General features: G+C 31.3%; 1 protein-coding gene across 2 annotated transcripts in view; it reads right to left on the bottom strand.

Annotated features, from left to right (window-relative positions):
• Window positions 1–10590: 10590 nt before the first annotated feature.
• Trm1 (tRNA methyltransferase 1) overlaps window positions 10591–18033 on the bottom strand; it is a 71338-nt gene continuing 63895 nt past the window's right edge. The window contains exon 15 of one of the 2 annotated variants that reach the window (XM_035350345.2): window positions 10591–10758. In XM_035350345.2, the coding sequence (XP_035206236.2) occupies window positions 10756–10758 (3 nt within the window). In that variant the 3' untranslated portion in view covers window positions 10591–10755. Of the gene's footprint in view, window positions 10759–14944; window positions 15055–18033 lie in introns of those variants that run through there. The other variant, XM_035350344.2, reaches the window with a different exon arrangement.

Raw genomic sequence — 18033 nt, 5'->3', positions numbered from 1 at the left:
TGCTAGTGTGGAGAGAGAAGGCAACCCATTACCATCCATGAAGCTGTGTGAAACTGATTGTTAAGGCCGAGGAGTCATCATATGAAGATGGAGAAGTGCAAGTTTCGCACAATGGCAGAACATCACTTCACATTTTTCGTATAGATATGATGACATCCCATTAGTACTGCACAGAGATTCTCCTGAGTAATGTCTGCCTTTTCCATATTACAGTAGGCCCAGTCTTGATAGCAATGCGTTCGTCTACGTAGGTGCAGTTTAAGCAACTGAGACTGAAGAATGGAAGACATTGAGCGCATGGGGGCGACCTTGAACGCCGGACTTAAATTTCGGGGCGCTCTTGTTAGATGTATTTATTGAGCAAAGAAATAGTCCTTTCCGAAACACGCAGAAACACAAAATTGCTTTAGCTGATGCCTTGATGAGAGTATTTCTCAAAAGCTGCTCAGCAATTTAATGGAGAACATACATGACAGATGCCAAACATGCCTTTTTGATGTTCGAGATCACGCCGTTTACTGCGGGACTCATATCTGTCACCATTCAGGCGAGATAGTGCATTCTCCGTGATTATTTAAAATTACTCTAAACAGCATCTTCTTTCTTTTTCTTATTGTTTCTTGTGGCGAAATCTATACCATTTTCATTATGAAGTATGTACTCAGTAAGTCTCATTTCTTCCACGAATCCTATTTATATTCCTTAAAATATATCTTATTTCTTAGCAGTTGAAAAGTCGTGTACTTTCTAATTAATTCTGATGAAAATTAATTAATTCTGATGAAAATTAATTAATTCTGATGAAATACAAAATATCTGTCAACACGGAAACTTCTAATATCTGTAGTATATTTTAATTCATCCTTTAGTTCAAAAGAAACACAACATAAAAATGGATCAAAATATTCAATTCATTCGAACAATAAAAAACATTACTTTGAAATCGAAAATAATCTATATATAAATAAACGTCATATTCACAGCCTTTTGAGATATTTTTCGCAGCCTTTCGAACATTTTCACACAAGGAGAATTCTCTGTTCTACAAAATCATCAATAGATGGCGCTCCTTACGTGCTCTTTAAAGTTTAGTTTGTAACAGAAACTAAAAAATGATAATCGAGAAGTTGTGTGAGATAACTTCCAAATTCTACGTGGTGAATATAATTCTGAAATAAAAGGATCTCCTGTTTGTCTTGCAGACATTTGGTGCAGTATGTTCATTTCTTACTTAGCTAAAACCGATTTTATTTTGACAAAATGATTAAAAAAATCTGAAGGCCTACAGATTTATATTACGCTTAAAATGACACTTTTTTTTAACGCTTTGTGTGTTACCTTTATTTATTAAATATCATGTTCTTCGCACTTAAACTATAAAATTCAATTCAATAGCAATATCTCAAAATATTTAAAAAGAGTATATCTTTAGAATTTCCGATAGATAGTCTCGCGCTCTGTAGATAATTTTTCCCCTGTACAATATTGCCAATGCTCGCTTTGAAATGGTTGAGTTTGTTAATAAAAAATTCGTTAAAGGTTTACAAAATGTAAAATAAATAACGACAAATTCCAAATTTAGACTTCGAAATGCCCATAATCGAGTGGAAGACTACGTTATTCAAAATTTGATGTCTCTAGGTGCCGTTGTTTTCTCTCAGTGCGAGAAACATACATACATTCATACAGATTCTTTATTATTTAATTTCTTTAAATATAATGCAGGGCTCTAATATTTGGTGTCAACAATTTGAAAAGTGAAACGTCTTTTTATAGTGGACGACGCAAAGTGCCAAAACGAAATTAATAGCCCTCCTGGTCAAATTGCGCCTTTGGGCTAAAATTCAAATAAGACAAATTTCTGTATGCATATTTAATAAAGGAACTAAATCTTAAACTATTAACGAATAAAAATGGGACAAAAATTATTAATATAAGCATATTTTACATAATGCCTTAAGATGTTTAATACTTTTTCAGAATCCAAAATTTAGTGAAGTATCATACAAAATTAATTCCGTCATTATAAATGTTAATTTAAATATTAAGCATAGTTACCCCCTTGTTTTAATTTCCTTCGTTTTTGTAATTGTAATACTCTTGTTTCGTTATTTGTTTGCATCATAAATTTTTCCATAATTGTGTATTTTATCCATTCTGAGATTCATTTGCATTCACTTATGCAGATGAAACTCAAAATGGATAAAATACAAAATTATGGACAAAAAAATTGCAAAAATTACTTGTGCAAACGAATCTTAAAATCAATTAGTGTCAAATTTTGTTTTTTGCACTTACTTTACATTTTATATACTTAATTATCAGTTCATATTTCATCTCCAGAGGCAAGGGAATCCTTGAAATCTCTTTTGTTTGCCCTAATTGGAATTTATCATTAGATTTGTACATAAGAGATTCCCCTTTTCTCAAGTTATTTTAAAGTGCAGCAATAGCGCTACAATTTTAGCGCTCAAGCTGGAATAATAAGTAGTCGAGTTTCCAAATTAATCCAGAATAACTTAAAAACGAAACTTTAAACGAAAACTTATTCAAAAAAAGCTAATTAATTTAAACGACTTCTTATTAGACAGATAAGAACAACAGTATTACCGAAAACCGAAATTTGTGGGAATGTGAACCCAGTCCCTCTTAGCTAAATGTTGCAGTAACTGTAAAACTTGGAAAATGTTCATTTTTATACACAAAATTATAAGTAAAAACCTTCCATGCCTTTATGTGGGAAAAAATTCATAATAATATTCGGCAAATATTTTTAAGGGGCTATTAATGATTTTTATAACTAAAACGCTATTCCACTTAAGGAAGATCTAATGGCAACTTAAGGAACCAAACTAGCAATTTTTTTTGTTCCCTAAATTTATTTACAGTTGTAGAGTTTCAGTCAGAAATAAGCATAGAAATATTACTACATAAGCAAACATTTACTTAGTGACAGAGAGAATCATATTACAAGGTATTTCTCTCGCCTTCTTAGTGTAGTGGTCAGCACGCTTGGCGCGTATTTGAGAGGCCTGTGGTTCGAGTCCCGGCGAAGATGTTGCTCACTTTTCATCTCTCCTCCTTCGAAATAACCTAATGCTTTGTAGAACAGTGTTCTAGCGAAGGACTTACAATAATGTTGCTAACTTTAAAGCACTTTCTCTTTAGTCTTGAAAATTAACATGTCTCTTTTTAATTCAAGAGAAGAGTCTGTCAGGAACAGTCTTTGAAATGAACATATTTTTAGCTAAATCAGTACTCCTTATTTAAATATTTGAACATAAATAATGCACATGTATTGTCCTAAAAGTGCGTAAATAGCCTATACATATTTATCACTTTTAAAGCAGAAAAGTTTCCTTTCACCCTTAAATCTTAAATATTTTTATTTTAACAAAGTTTAATATGTAAATTTTATATTATAAATAATTTTCCAACTATTTTGCGTTTGATTGCTGAAAATCTGGTTATTAAATTTATTTAAACTGTGTTTCTCTGTATACTTTTACTCTGCTTCATGCTCTTTTATTTCATAGCAAACAATCTCATGAACCTAACTCTTTTTGTAAACTGGCTCATATTGGTGAAATGTAAAAACTAGAAAATCGTTAAGTTATCTAAATTTATTTCTTAGAGTTTACTATGAACAGAAAACTTTAACAGCAAATTTGTAGATGTATGATTGTAGCAGAAAGAGCTTCCAAAACATGCATTTTTCTTCATTTTTCAGTCTGAACTAATCTGTCTCTGTTTCCCATTCTTAAAAGTAGAAATATGGGCTGCAACGCTGCTTCTAGAGACTGATGAATTACCCATGCTGCAACAAAAAGAAAACTATTCAAAATTTAATTTTTGTCATATTTGAAAATTTCCTTACACTCAGTTCCATCAAGATTTATGTAAATGCTTTAAATGAGTAGAATGATTAAAATCTGATTTAAAATATTTTTAAAGTCATATAACTACCCAAATGAACATACTCAAACCAATCTAATTTTCATTGCAAGAACAAGCCAGTTTGATTATAGTATTTTAACTTGCCTTGCTTAAATTTGAAAGCACATATTTGCAAGTGTCTTCTTTCAATTACAAGTCTCGCCTAAAGCTGCAAAAATAAGGACTCATCCTCTTAGGTTTCCCGTTGTTGTTTTTTTTTTCCTTCCAATTCTTCATTTTCTTATGTACAGAAAAAGCTTAGAAATCTATATTAGGATGTCTTCAATGGAATTCTTGTCGCTCCATACGTATTGTTCATAAACTTGACTTATAACTCCTGCCGTGTAATATCATAAACTGTTCACTATGCAGAATGCGGCTGAGCTTTCAAAATAATGATTAGGCCCACCAGCGGCCCAGCGGTAAAGTCGCTGAACACTGGTAGTACGGTCCGAGGTTCGAATCCCGCGAACGGGTTGGCTGCATGGGTGTTTTTCCCTATGTATAAAGTGTATACGAGCCAGTTACCCTTAGAAAGTCCTCCACGAAGGCATCCCTCCCCTTAGGCACATAGCCCTAGTGTGCTTTGCCATAATTAAATAAACCAAACCAAACCAACCAAAATGATGATCCAACGAATTCAGCTTATATATGAAGAAGCTTGTATTTATTGCATTAATACTACGACATGAGAATACTCGACGAGAGCCAGTTTAAACGCATCTGCAACCCAATAACAGAATAGTCGCTTACGTAAGGGGCGTTCCAAAATTCACGCAAGAAGTAATTTTGATAGAAGACAGAGGTGTATAATTAAAAAATCGTACTTTTTTTACTGATTCATAAAGTATACGGTATGAGGTTACGTATGGAGTAGCATATTGGGTAAATGGTCTCCACGGCTTAGCTGGAACATACACATACGAAATTGTTGAAATTTCCCATGACCGTTTTGCATAATAGGGCTAAATTTCATTGGAACAACGCTCAATTTTCCTCTTCAAGGCGTGAGTGGTCGTGGGCTTGTTAGCATAAAACTTCAAAAATTTCCAAAGAAAACATCCAACGGCTTTATATCGCATGATGTCGGGCGTCCAATTCTGATCACCAGAACGGAAAATTACACGACCAGGAAGTGGTTCAAGAAGTAATTGAATTGTTTCTCAAGCTACATGGCATGTGGCACCGTCTTGTTTAAACCACATGTCGTAAACACCGATATCTTGCAATTTAGGCATAAAAAACGGGCTTCTCATGCCGCGATAGCGAGCACTATTAAGTGTTATTGCCTGACAGCCGCATTTTCAAATAAGAATAGCCCAATGATGCCTTCAGCACGAACTTCAGACCAAACAGTGACCCATTGTGGATACATTCGTTTCTCGACATTCATTCGTGGATTTTTTGAACCCCAAATGGGACAACTTTGTCAATTAACCAAGCCATCAAAATGTAAATGAGCCTTATAGCTGATGATGATTTTGTTCAAAAAATCAGCAGCCACTTATTGTTTCATAAGCCATTCAACGAACTTTGTTATGCATAGCCAATAGGTTTCAATTCTTAAGTTAACCGAACTTTGTAAGTAGCAACATGCAAATCGTTCGATAGAATACACTATAGAGAGCTTCTCAAAATGTCCAACTCTTGACCAGGATACTAAATTAATGTTCTTATACTATCAGCAATACTCTCTCGAACTGCTTCCATGTTTTATGTTGAACAATTTCTTGAAGAACTGCCAGAGTATCTCAGATCACTAATTAATACAGTCTCTCTAAATTTTTAATTAATCTCTTCACAGCTGAGGAAGTTAATTCCGGCCGTGTTTTGCACGAAAATTGCTAACTGTAGCCGCCAAATATTCATTATTTTTTAAATATTTATCAACAATGAAAATGTGTTAAACGCTCCATTTTTAATGAACCTGAACAGTCAGATGTCACGCTTTTTTTTTTTTTTTTTTTCGTTGCCAACCCTTTATCGCAGAAATGGCTCAAGTTTAAATCTTGCATGAATTTTGGGACACACGTTATGTTTAAGTTTGTTCCAGGAGCATGGTATCAACACCTGAGTCAAAACTGACTGATTTCTACGAATTATGAAATATTTCGAATGATCTTTGACATAAGAAATATTATAAGCAAAACGAAATTTGGAGAGATAAACGCAACATATTTTAAACAAAAAGTAGAATAAGCTGACGGTTATAACTTTAAATGTTCCGTGACAAATGACAGTTCATGAATATAGAACAGGAAATATATACATGTAATAGTTATGCTTATGTAGTTCATGTAGTTCAAACTTGGAAAAAATCGAGTAGAAATTGAAAAGTGGCGTGCTGCGCAAACCAGTGAAAGGGGAATAAAAGTAAGAAAAGCCATGCTGAAAGGTAGAAAAGTTGTTGATAAAGAAGTTGAAAAAGCTGTATTTTTGTGGCATGAACACTTAAGAGGAAAAGGACCCTGTGGGCCAATATTGCAGAAAAAGGTTTTGGAATTTAAGCGACAAACAGAAGGACACGATTCAGTTTACTGCTAGTGATACATGGTTAGATCGCTGGAAAAAACGATTCGGCGTTCGCCAAATTACTGTAAGTGGGGAAGCATTATATGCTGATAAAGAGGCTGCACCTGTGTTCAAAGACCATTTTTTCAAGCTTACAGAAAAAGAGGAAATTTCTGGGAGCAGTTATACAACTGCGATGACACGGGTTTATATTATAAGATATTCACTGCAAAAGCACTTGCATTAAAAAAGAAGCCGCTGAGCCGGAATAAAAGAAAAGCAAAGAACGAGTCATCAATTTGCAATGCAACCGGCGATCACAAACTTAGGTTGATGTTAATAGGAAATTCTAAGAAACCTAGAGCTTTTAAAAAACTAAAAAGTCAGGAATCAATGTTCCTATATTACACACATAAAAAAAGCATGGATGAATTCAGAAATTTTTAAAACCTGGTTCCAAAATGAATTCGTACAAAAACATTTGAAAAACAATTTGCCAAGAAAAATCTCTGTTCATTCTTGACAACGCACCTTCGCATCCAGGTGCTGGAGATAAAAATATTTTATTTCCTACAGTGTTGCCACTGCTCGCTTTGAAATTGTTGACTATAAATATAAAAAAAACTATACAATAAATATACATAAATATAGAACTATGAAACAGACTGTAAAATAAATTCCAAATTCCGGCTTCCAGGTGCCCATGCTTCCGTAGAGGACTATGTTATTCATAATTTGAAGACTCTAGGTACTATTGCTTTTTCACAATGTGAGAGACATACATACATTTATTCATGTATATTCTTCATTATTAGTTTCTTTAAATGTAATACAGAACGATAATATTTGGTGGCAACAATTTGAAAAGTGATTCAGACATTCAAAGTGATTTAATGCAAAATGCCGTTTCAAGACTAACAGCCCTTGACAAATAGAAAAAAGAACTTTGAAAGAAGGCAATATTTTCGTTCTTTCCTACATTTTTCTGTTTCTCATGAAATGAATGAGAATCGTCAGAGAATACCTTCACACATTTATTGCAGATATATCAATTTAGTATACCTGCTTGCAAAGTAATGAGTATAAAAAAGCAAAGCACTTGAGCACAGAAAGAGAACATGCAAAAAGAATCTGGTTCAATTTGCAGTATGTATGGGTAAAATTGGAATCATCTGGTTCTCATTATATACTAATTTGTTATGATATATGCTTTTCTTCATGGTACACAAGCAATATACATTGCTTATGTACCAAAAGGCTTCAATTCAGAGGGAACTCATACTTGAAGAGAAATCCTAATCAAAATCTCTCCTGACAGACACGCTGGCGATCACAATTCACATGCAGTGATCACAATTCAACCTTATATTTGATTTAGGCAAAGCACTCGAGGGTTATCTGCCTAAGGATAGGATTGTCATCATGGAGGACTTTTGAAGGAAATTAGCTCATATCCATGTTTCACAATGGAAAACCTCGAAAATGCTCATGCAGCCAGTGTGTCCACCTGCAATCTGACCCAGGTCAAACTAGCAGTGTTTAGGGACTGTACTAATTGTACCGATGGTGGGCTCGCTCTTAGGAAATATTCACATGCTGGTTTATTAGTGTTGTTATAGGCAGAATTTCATTGATATGCCTCTAAATTTTGCTATATCAAGCAAAATAGTATAAAGATTTTTCATAAATATTCTACCTTTACAACTTTATATGAAAATGGCATACGAATTAAACAAGTATAGCAAAGCAAGCAAGCTGAACACCTGCAGACAAATTCATAGACGCACACATATTCTTCTCCCTACAGTTTAGATTTTGTATGACAGAAATGAAAGAAGCTATATATTCATCAATTGCAATTGTTTTAAGACTGCGAGTGAATGCTGACTTAGGAAGTAGAAAAGAGAGCTTTAATATAGTTGACAATAGCTTTAATATAGTTGACAATAACTTTGTTCTTTGCTTTCGGATGCAATATCTCAGGATGAAAGAATAACATAATAGCAGTCTTTGTGATGGATGGATGAGTTGTGAGCCTGTAACAGCCAGTCTGTGAATCTGGGCTGGTACTAATGGTATCATCTTCCATTTCATCAGTATTTGGCCAGAGTAAAATAAGGAAGCAATTTGGACCATGATACTGAATATCTTTTGAAGCTAGCCATACTGAAGGTATCAGATGAAAGGAAAGACTGCTTTATCAATACTGAAAATGTCTTTAGCTGATATCCATATACTTCCTTTGAATAAATTCTTGAATTTTCAATAAATTAGGCTGAAATATATGTGTATTCTCCGCTTATATATAATATGTCATTCTATGATGTAATTTAAATTTATACAGCCATTCAGCTGAAAAATGGCCACCCATCATACTCATATGTAGTGTTATTTCTTAGGTCTTTTCTTTAGCACTGTCCAATTTACTGGAACACATGAACCACTAAATTGACCAAAAAGCTCCAGCAGAACATGGTTTGAAAATCTAGATATTTTCACCTTGAAAAGGCAAATACTTTGAAGCAGCTTTATTGAAAACTGTAGTTCTTTCCTCTAATTTCCTTCTTTAAGAAATATTTGTTTTCGACAAAGACACAAGAATATTCATTTTTTTGATAGTTATTATTCACACAAATTTCGTATTCTCATCAAATTCCCTTAAAACTTTAGTTGTATCTTTCAGGGAAACTGCTTTACAATTTCTAGATATTTTAACTGTAAATTAAGCTTAAAATAAAATACAGAGAACAAACAGTTGAGTTAAAATGTACTTACCAAATAATAAAGCATCTTTCAAACATTCCTGTTCAATAGAATGTAGAATTTATTCTCCCCTACCATGTGATACAATCTTAATATTGGGCAAAAATATTCTAAATCATATAATTATGATAATTTTTAAGACCCAGTTGCTAGTCTTAAAAATTATTACAAAAAAAAAAAAAAAAAGTTAAAAATGTTGTCTTAAAAATTAAGACAATATTTTTTTAAAATTATCTGTAATATGAGAAAAACTAGCTATCTGAAACACTCTTCTTAAAAAATCTAATATAAAAATTTATATTTCATATATTTTTACCAAAAGATGAGATACAATCAAAACTATCAAACTCTTAAAGCTTTAGTTTATTTTGTTAAATACTTAACTTTAAACTATGCACTTCGATATAGGTATACCACACATAGGATTTTTGCTTTCATGGAAAAAGTGAATCACTTTTATTGACCTTCAAATTTTAAGTTCAAAACAATTCAGTCAAAAATTTTCAAGAAGCTTTAATATATAATTTTAGAAGTTTTAGCAATTAAATAATCAGAGTATTAAAAAATAGAAATGGTGCTGAATTTTGCACTGATGCAACTTCCTGTTCTAAAGCAAATACAAGTAATTAAACAGAAAGCTTTTAAAAATCTGTTTTTGCCACATTTCTTTTAATTCTCCCATGTCAGATAAAACTTTCCTTTGAAAAGACACTTAAGTTTTTGGAAACTGAAAATAATCACATGAAAACAAATCTGGAGAACGTGTGAGATGACTGAGTCACATACTTTCAGGACACAATTGCTCTGCGAAGTGGTTATTCACTAGTGGAAGGACTCATTATTAAACAATACAATGCTTTTGAAATAACAGTTTCTAACTAAAAAATATAAGATGAAATTTATCTGATCAATTCTCAGACGTTTAACCAAAGAATTGCTTTTGCACTTCAGAATGTCAGATAAACTTAATATCATTTAATTACTTTTTACTTGTTTAATCTTCCCAGGGTGAATAATGAAAGGAGATAATCATACTGTCTTTAGCTCAGTTTTCATGAAAAACTAAGTAAATACATTAATAGCAAATGTAACTGGCTGTTTATTTGCACTACAGTTTAGTAGTTTTAAAACAATGCATTAACAAAACCAAAACTCTGCCTTTTGAGCCTGAGCATATAATATTTTAATTGTCTGCAAATCAAAGTAAATTAGAGACTAAAAACATGGTTTCTAATTTAAGCAGTTTCCACCACTGGCAGAGCAGTTAAAGATTACTAGATACTGATAGTTTTTCCTGTAGTCCAGCCCAAGTGAACTAGCTGGCTTCAAGGTTGTTTTTATGGTTTTTATTTAAAAAAAAAATATTGCCTTATATTTATTAAGTAAAGATACTTTAATAACATTTATATAGTACAGACAACTGACATTTTATATAGTTTGACTTGAATGCAACATTGGCAAACATTCTGTCCAAACACATAGAATCATCCAAAAGGGACGTTGGTTACGTGCCACAAGGTGAGACGTCATGTGAAAGTTCTCTCTTCACTGGAAAAAGGGAATTTATATTATTAGAAATTTCATACATATTTCTGCACATGGAAATTAAGTACTTTTAAGGGCCATTAATGAAAAAATTAAGGACCTATGAGCAAATATCAAATTAATAAATTCAATTAAAAATATTATCTATGCCTGAAATTCCCTTTTGTAATACCATCCAAAAAATAAAATAGATCCCTAAGTAGGATGCATTATTATTAAATATAACTCATAATTATTAGTAAGTTTGAGTATAAAATATACTTTATGAAATTTGTCAAACAGCATTAAATATTTAACACTTATAATAGTTCAGCATATTTGAAAGAAGATAAGTGATATTTTATTTACGTTTTACTAATAGTTATAGCTTCATGTTGGATTTTTTTTTTTTTTTTTTTTTTTTTTTTTTTTTTTATGTCTCATTACTTGCTCAATCTAGAGGTTTAGTAAATAGCCGGGTAGATTTTATGTCAAGCTTGCCTAAAGAGAGACCTGCAGACCAGAACAAAACTGAAAGGCCTGATGTGGGCATGGTTAGCTAGTTTTTAAAGTTAGTTGGGCTCTGTCTGTTGCAGTTAGTGTCGTAGCTCCTTGTAGAGTTCCAAGGATTAAAACCTAGTTAATATACTTTAAGGTGTCGTAGCTCCGTGTACAGTTCCAGGGGATGTAATCCAGTTAATATACTTTAAGGTTCCAATAAGCCACTAAAGCACCAGAGGTGACACTAAGCTGCTTTGTATTATTTTAGGTCTCACTAGAATAAACTTTACATGAATTTTTACATTTTTGTGTTTTACCTTGTACCACACTAAGAAATAATGAAAGGCAATAAATCACTTCAGTATGCACAGACAATTTTTAAGGGTAAGCAGTTAGTTATAAATTAAATTAGATAGTTAGATAACCTTAGTCATTATGGATTTACATGACCACTATTAAATTTTACTTATTTTTTTAACAATACTGTTAAAAGTCCCTATTAAAATCACAATCTAATAAAATTTCACACTTTAAAATGCATGCAATTTATGTCATTGATTCTTCAATGATATTAGGATAATTATACATTAAAAGCTACAAAACATTTATGTTTTATAGCAACAACACTCAACAAAATATTTATGCTTCTTTTTAATTCGAAGCCTGGCCAGACATTTTGGCTAATTTATATAGATTTCCTTCTCTTTAAGCATGTTTACTAAGAATTAGAAATTTCTCTCAATATGCAAACCAATGTTCTCATTAGTTTCTGTGTTCTTCATCTCCTAAATTGTCAACCTCTCCACAATGTACCTATAAGGGTTTACTTGATCTGGTAAAAGCTAAATAGTTCAAAAACTCCCAACAGACGTGAGAAAAATTATCACTATGTCTCAAAGTAATTACAAAGTCAGACAAAGGTTTAAATAAGCCTCTTATTTAAAAAGAATTTAAAGGTATGTTCTTATGCTAACCAAATCAATTAAAGTTTGGAGTGATGTAATTAAAGAAGAACAATCAAATTCAAACAAAAAAAAATGTGGACTAGTGGTCAAAGACTATACAATTTAATTTTAAGCTGGCTCAGTAACTCTACTGTCATAACAAATTCAAATGTCAGCAGCAGTAATGCAAAGACGAATAATTACAAATTATCAGAGCCGGCAGGAACTAATGCAAGGAGTAAGTGGAAGTCAGAAACACACTCGTCTTACACTTCAAACACCTCAGTTTAAAAAATGTGTAGGTGATTCCCATTCTGGGGGAAAAATACAAATGGGAAATTACAGTAAAAGCTGAAATTGTAAACAACTGGGGAATTTACATAATAATAACTGTACATATCTTTGAAGAATAATTTTATATATTCAGTTTCTTTTTTCTATATTTTCTTTTCATTTTAGAATTTTTAGATTTAATTAAATATTTCTGTTATTCTAAAAAAACTAAATGCATTTAAAATGTATAGAAAAAGCTGATAATTTTATTTCTTTAGTAATATTAGTTAGTTATTCACAAGAGATATGAAATATATATAGTAAGGGGCGGTTACAGAGCTGGTGTGGCAGAATTTTTAGAATTTAGTGACACACCCAGCAACAAAATGTAGAAATGGCAAAACTTTTAGAATTTAGAGCAGGCACTGGAAGCAGAATTTAGAAAGGCACTAGTCAGCAAAATTTAGGATCTACACAGAGAGGTTTAATATTCCACATGATTGCACTAGGTGGGAAAATGCCTAGTGTCAGACCAATGTATGATGCATTAAGACATATTAGATGAAGGTTTTAAATTGCCAGTTTTCAAGTTCTTTGTTAATCAAAAAATTCCTTTCTATAATGCCTGTCTATGTGATAAGATTAGAAGCATTTTTAATATTTTCCATACTTGTGTCTCGTCAAAAGTAGAGAAAATAAAGGGAAGATAAGCATGTTAAGAAAAAGATTCTACTATCAGAAGTAAAACATTCAAATATTATGTTTTCATTGTTCTTCCAGATGTTATCCAAAAAGTAAGAAATTCATTGCAAACTTTCTGTAAAATACATCCATTACGTGTTAATACCATAGCGACATTTTTAATTTTGTCAAATTTTTCTAAAATCTTAAAATCTTATGGAATCGTGGGTCTATAAATCTTCCCTTCAAATCCTTCTAAGCTTTCCAAGTTGCAATGTCTAATGTCCCAAAGAAAAATTACCCCTACCAGTTTTGTAACAGCAAACAGCCAGAAATATTTTGGGAAAAAAAAAAAAAAAAAAAAAAAAATTCAGACGAAAAAAAAGTGTGAAATTAATTAATTAATTTTATAGAGAAAACTGATGCATATTCTGAGAATTCGGAACACTCTGAGACAATTACATGAGAAAGCTCTTATCATGAAAAAATTGAAAAGATATTTTTAAATTAATATGTTACTTTTTAAATGTAATTTCAATATAATACCATTATTTTAATGAAATTTATCAATGTTAGAATGTTTAAAAAAATCGTCAAAAAATTCCCAGCTCTAAGAATTTAAAATTTTCTATAGAAACTGATCTTAAAAATCGCCAAAATGTTGATAAATCGCCAAAATTAGATTCGTTCAATAAAAGAATTCACATCCCCAAAAGCGGAAAATTGTTTAAGGGCCCTTCATTAGAAAAGCGAAATAATTTCGAAATACATGTTTCACTTCTTGCTCAGAAACTCGAGTATCCCACCATTTACATTAGAAATAGGAACAAATCATAATCCATTCAAATAACCATATTTATCAGTGAATCGCCAAAAATATACTTCCAAACTGCTAATTCACACTCAAAATGGAAGTCGTAAAAACAGACAGAAATTTCACATGATTAAAATTAAGGACCATCTGCTGATTTTGGCCAAAATTAAGGACTCTTAAGGACCGTACAAACCCTGATATTACTAATGAAGGGAAAGTCCCCATGCCATCGGATGGTGCTATCATCGTCTTTCACACTTTTTTTTTTTTTTTTTTTTTTAAATATTTACAGACATAAATGCCAAGATTCACACTGGTTTTTCAAGAAGCTCAGAAGCCGAGAATGTTTAATTTTTAAAAAATAATTTAAGAATTTTATATGAATGATCCATATTTTATGCTTAATTTCAAAGATAAGGTCATAAAAATCATGAAAGTAAACTTAAGTATTCTTTTTGTAGTAAAAGAAGGAAACGGGTCAATAGGTTTCCAGCATATCAGCTTAAATTACTTAAAAGTAATTTTCTTTTCTTATGTCTGTGCCCTTTGAATGCCATGTAAATAAACAAGGAAAAAGTAAAAAATGGAAAAATCTCTATGACATGGTTTCATCCATCCTAATTTGAGAATACATTAGTCCAAATGGAGCATGTGTGTTTGTACTTATGGTTGCGACTAAGACAGCTGAACTATAGTAGCTATAGGCTGCACATTTTATAGTAGATACAGGAAAGCAGCTAATAATGCACATACTGAGGCAGTCTGATTACTGGGCTCAAATCATTATTATTAACTTTTAAAAAATTTACCCTGAAAAATAAACTTGTCTCTTGTAGCTTTTATGTTACTCAAACATGAAGCTGTAAACTTCATTTGAGAAAATCTGTTATATGTATACAAAATTATTTTATTTATTTATGGGAAAAGTAACAAAACGAAGATTGTTCTATAATTTCAATAAATGAAATTCACGTAATTAAAATAGATACTAAAAAAATTCATATCGCAAAAAGTAAAATATGTTTATTCTGAATGATTAACTATATACATTAAAATGCAATTCTGTAACACAGAAGATAGAAATTTTTGCTATACAGTATCTTCATTCTGAAAAGGAAAAATAGATTAAATGAGAAAATAAATTAAGTAAATGAATAAATAATCTGCACGTTTTCATGATCAATATTATATAAAAAATAATGCTTTGGAATATTTATAGCATAACTATATAATCATATTTAGTTTTTAACTATTTATTAATAAAATATTGTTATTATTGTTACTTATGAAGGAAAACTCAAAAAACTTGCAGATGTAATAGCAAATTTTGTTTGATGATCACTAGAACTGACTAATAAAAATTATTACTCATGACTGACTGAATGCAAATTTAATAGTTTAGCTATTCAAACATACTCAAGAAATTTTTCCTTTTATATCCAGAACAAGAAACACACTTTCCTTTTACAAGAAATTTTTCCTCTTGCTTTCCAGATTAAATATAATTTATAAATAATGACAATACATTGTTTAATGGCTATTTTCAAACATACATTTTTGTTTCTATTTAATCAGCATTTCAACAATAACCCTGTTATTAAGTTTACTTCTACATCTGTCGTATACACCACGGGTTGATTTCATGAATAATCATAGTTAAGGTTAGATTACTGGATTATCGCAAAGTACACAAGGGCTATCTGCCTTCATGGAGGACTTTCTGATTCGTATTGTTACATATGAAGAACACTACAAAAACCAACCATGCAGTCAGTCTGCTCATCTGGAATTAAGGCCGGGACAAAACTCCTAGTACTAAGTGGTCTTAACTACTTAACCACATACACACATTTATGTCATTTCCAGGATTTAAACCAAAGCCTAACAGTTTGCTAATAATCATACCATCCAGAGCAACTGAACAATTAAGAGTAAGTAATAAAGGGAAAACTGAAAATCATGTATCCTATCAAAATATGGCCTAGGCAAAAATTTAAAAAATAATAACAAAATTATTTACAAAATTTGCACTAAAGTTCTTGGATGATAGCATAAGTTGCCATTTTTGAATTATGAAAAGCTAAATGTTTACACAGTTTTTTAATATTACATGGAAATGCCATTTTAAAAGCATTCTAAATTAAAATTATGTTTACAATGCTTGATTCAGGTTACTTGTTGTTGTTGTCATGTCCATATTACATGGACTCATGGTTGCGAGAGCCTTCTCTAAAGAGAGGTTGGACTTCTATTTTTCCACCACAATTTTGCGAGAGAGCACCCCAGATATCTCCCATCCCTCTCCCCTTCCAACAAACTGCACGAGAGGACTTTCGGCTCGCCACATATTTAGAGTGGCCATACAGACACTATACATTTACAAACATCCATGTCTTATCCGGGATTCGAACCCGGGCCCTTCGATACCACAGTAGGCTCCTTAACTACATTAATGTTTGGGCGACATTCAGGTTACTTAACAATTTAATGAAATTTTTGACATACAATATATCAATATTTAATTAGATAATCTAAGTTTTAATTTCATTTTGCAAATTTCTTACACCTTCATACTGAAATAAACTTTTGTTACTTAATAATGTACCGATGTAAAATAAAATCAAATACAAATATATGGCTGAATTTTATAAAATCTACAAATGTCTAGAGCAGATTAAAAAATCCAAATCACATAAAATTTTATGACAAAAAATTATGCCAAAAATTGCTACAAAGGACAGAATTTTCACAACTCAGCACATTTCAATAGTTCAATATATTTCATTTATTGCTGGAAAACATTTTCCTTAGTAAAGGCTAAAAATGTAGAATTAGGAGATTCAATGATATATCAGAAAACTGGGAGATGTAATGAAAAACCAAGAAAGTTGGCAGCTATGTTATAGGGTTCATACATTAATTTTAAATGAAAAATTGTTGAAAACCTGGACATTACAATAAGACAATAGATTGTTTGTGACAGGAATAGAAGTTTGTGACAGGAAAGGTCCAGATTTGTTGACAAAAAATTATAAAAACAGAAGTCTTTTAACAAGCTCAACAAAATTTCCAGCAATAGAGTCTAAAATAATTGTCTACTTCAAGTACAACAAAAAAAAAAAAAAAAAAAAAAAAAAAAAAAAAAAAAATGAGTAGTAATATTGCCAACCATCAAGAAGTTTTTCTGCAACTTGATAATGTAGTGAAGAAAGATTTCTACCATATGTGGTTGAACAACATAAACATACAGCTACAGGAAATCTAGACATTGTACAGGATCAAAAAATAAAATAGCTTACGAAAAAAGGTACACTGCACCCAAAAAAAGGGGAGGCGGTTCTATATCTCCCATTCTACTGGGCCGATTGACGAAATTTAACTTGTGTTTTTCAGGTGCCGAAAGAGCCACTTCAAGGATATGTATTAGATTTATACATAGCATTGCTCTAATAGAGGTATTTTGACATAAAATCGGACTTTTTCTGAAAGCCAATTTTTTTCCTTATTTCGATTCTACGACTCAAATTATGCCAAACTGCCAAGTTTTGTAAAAATCACACTAGTATTTTTTACAAGAATTCGGAATTTAGGCTTAATCCAAATATAGTTCGCACATTTTTTATGACTTATTTTTTACATTTGTATTTTTAAATATTTTAAATAAATTTTTCGAAAAAAAATTGGGATTATAACCTATAAAATTTTTACCATTGTCTTTAAGTAGATGCATTTCTAAGCATACCTGCAAAAAATTTGAGTTTTTTTTATTCAGTATTTCCTAAGATATACATGAATTTACAATTTAGCGTGTTTTGAAATTTGCCACATTGGTTATTAACAAAAATGTGATTTATGCACTTTGTTAAAAATTATTTGAAACTTTTTTCCTGCTCATCTACAATGAAAAAAAGAAAATAAAAATAGGTTGCTATAAAATAAGAAGTTCGCCAAGTAAATTATTCTTGGCGAAAACTGAAAAAAATACGGCAAGATAAATTTTTTAATTTCTTTGTAAATTTCGAACCAAATTTTACAAAATTTAATATTTAGGCATAATTTGAGTCATAGAATCAAAATATGGAAAAA

This window comes from Stegodyphus dumicola, chromosome 9 (assembly GCF_044657685.1).
Source record: "Stegodyphus dumicola isolate Sdum_Otavi_A_Nest chromosome 9, ASM4465768v1".
Taxonomy (NCBI): Eukaryota; Metazoa; Arthropoda; class Arachnida; order Araneae; family Eresidae; genus Stegodyphus; species Stegodyphus dumicola.
Note: the sequence above shows the minus strand (reverse complement) of the source record. Positions and strands in the feature narration are given on the sequence as shown.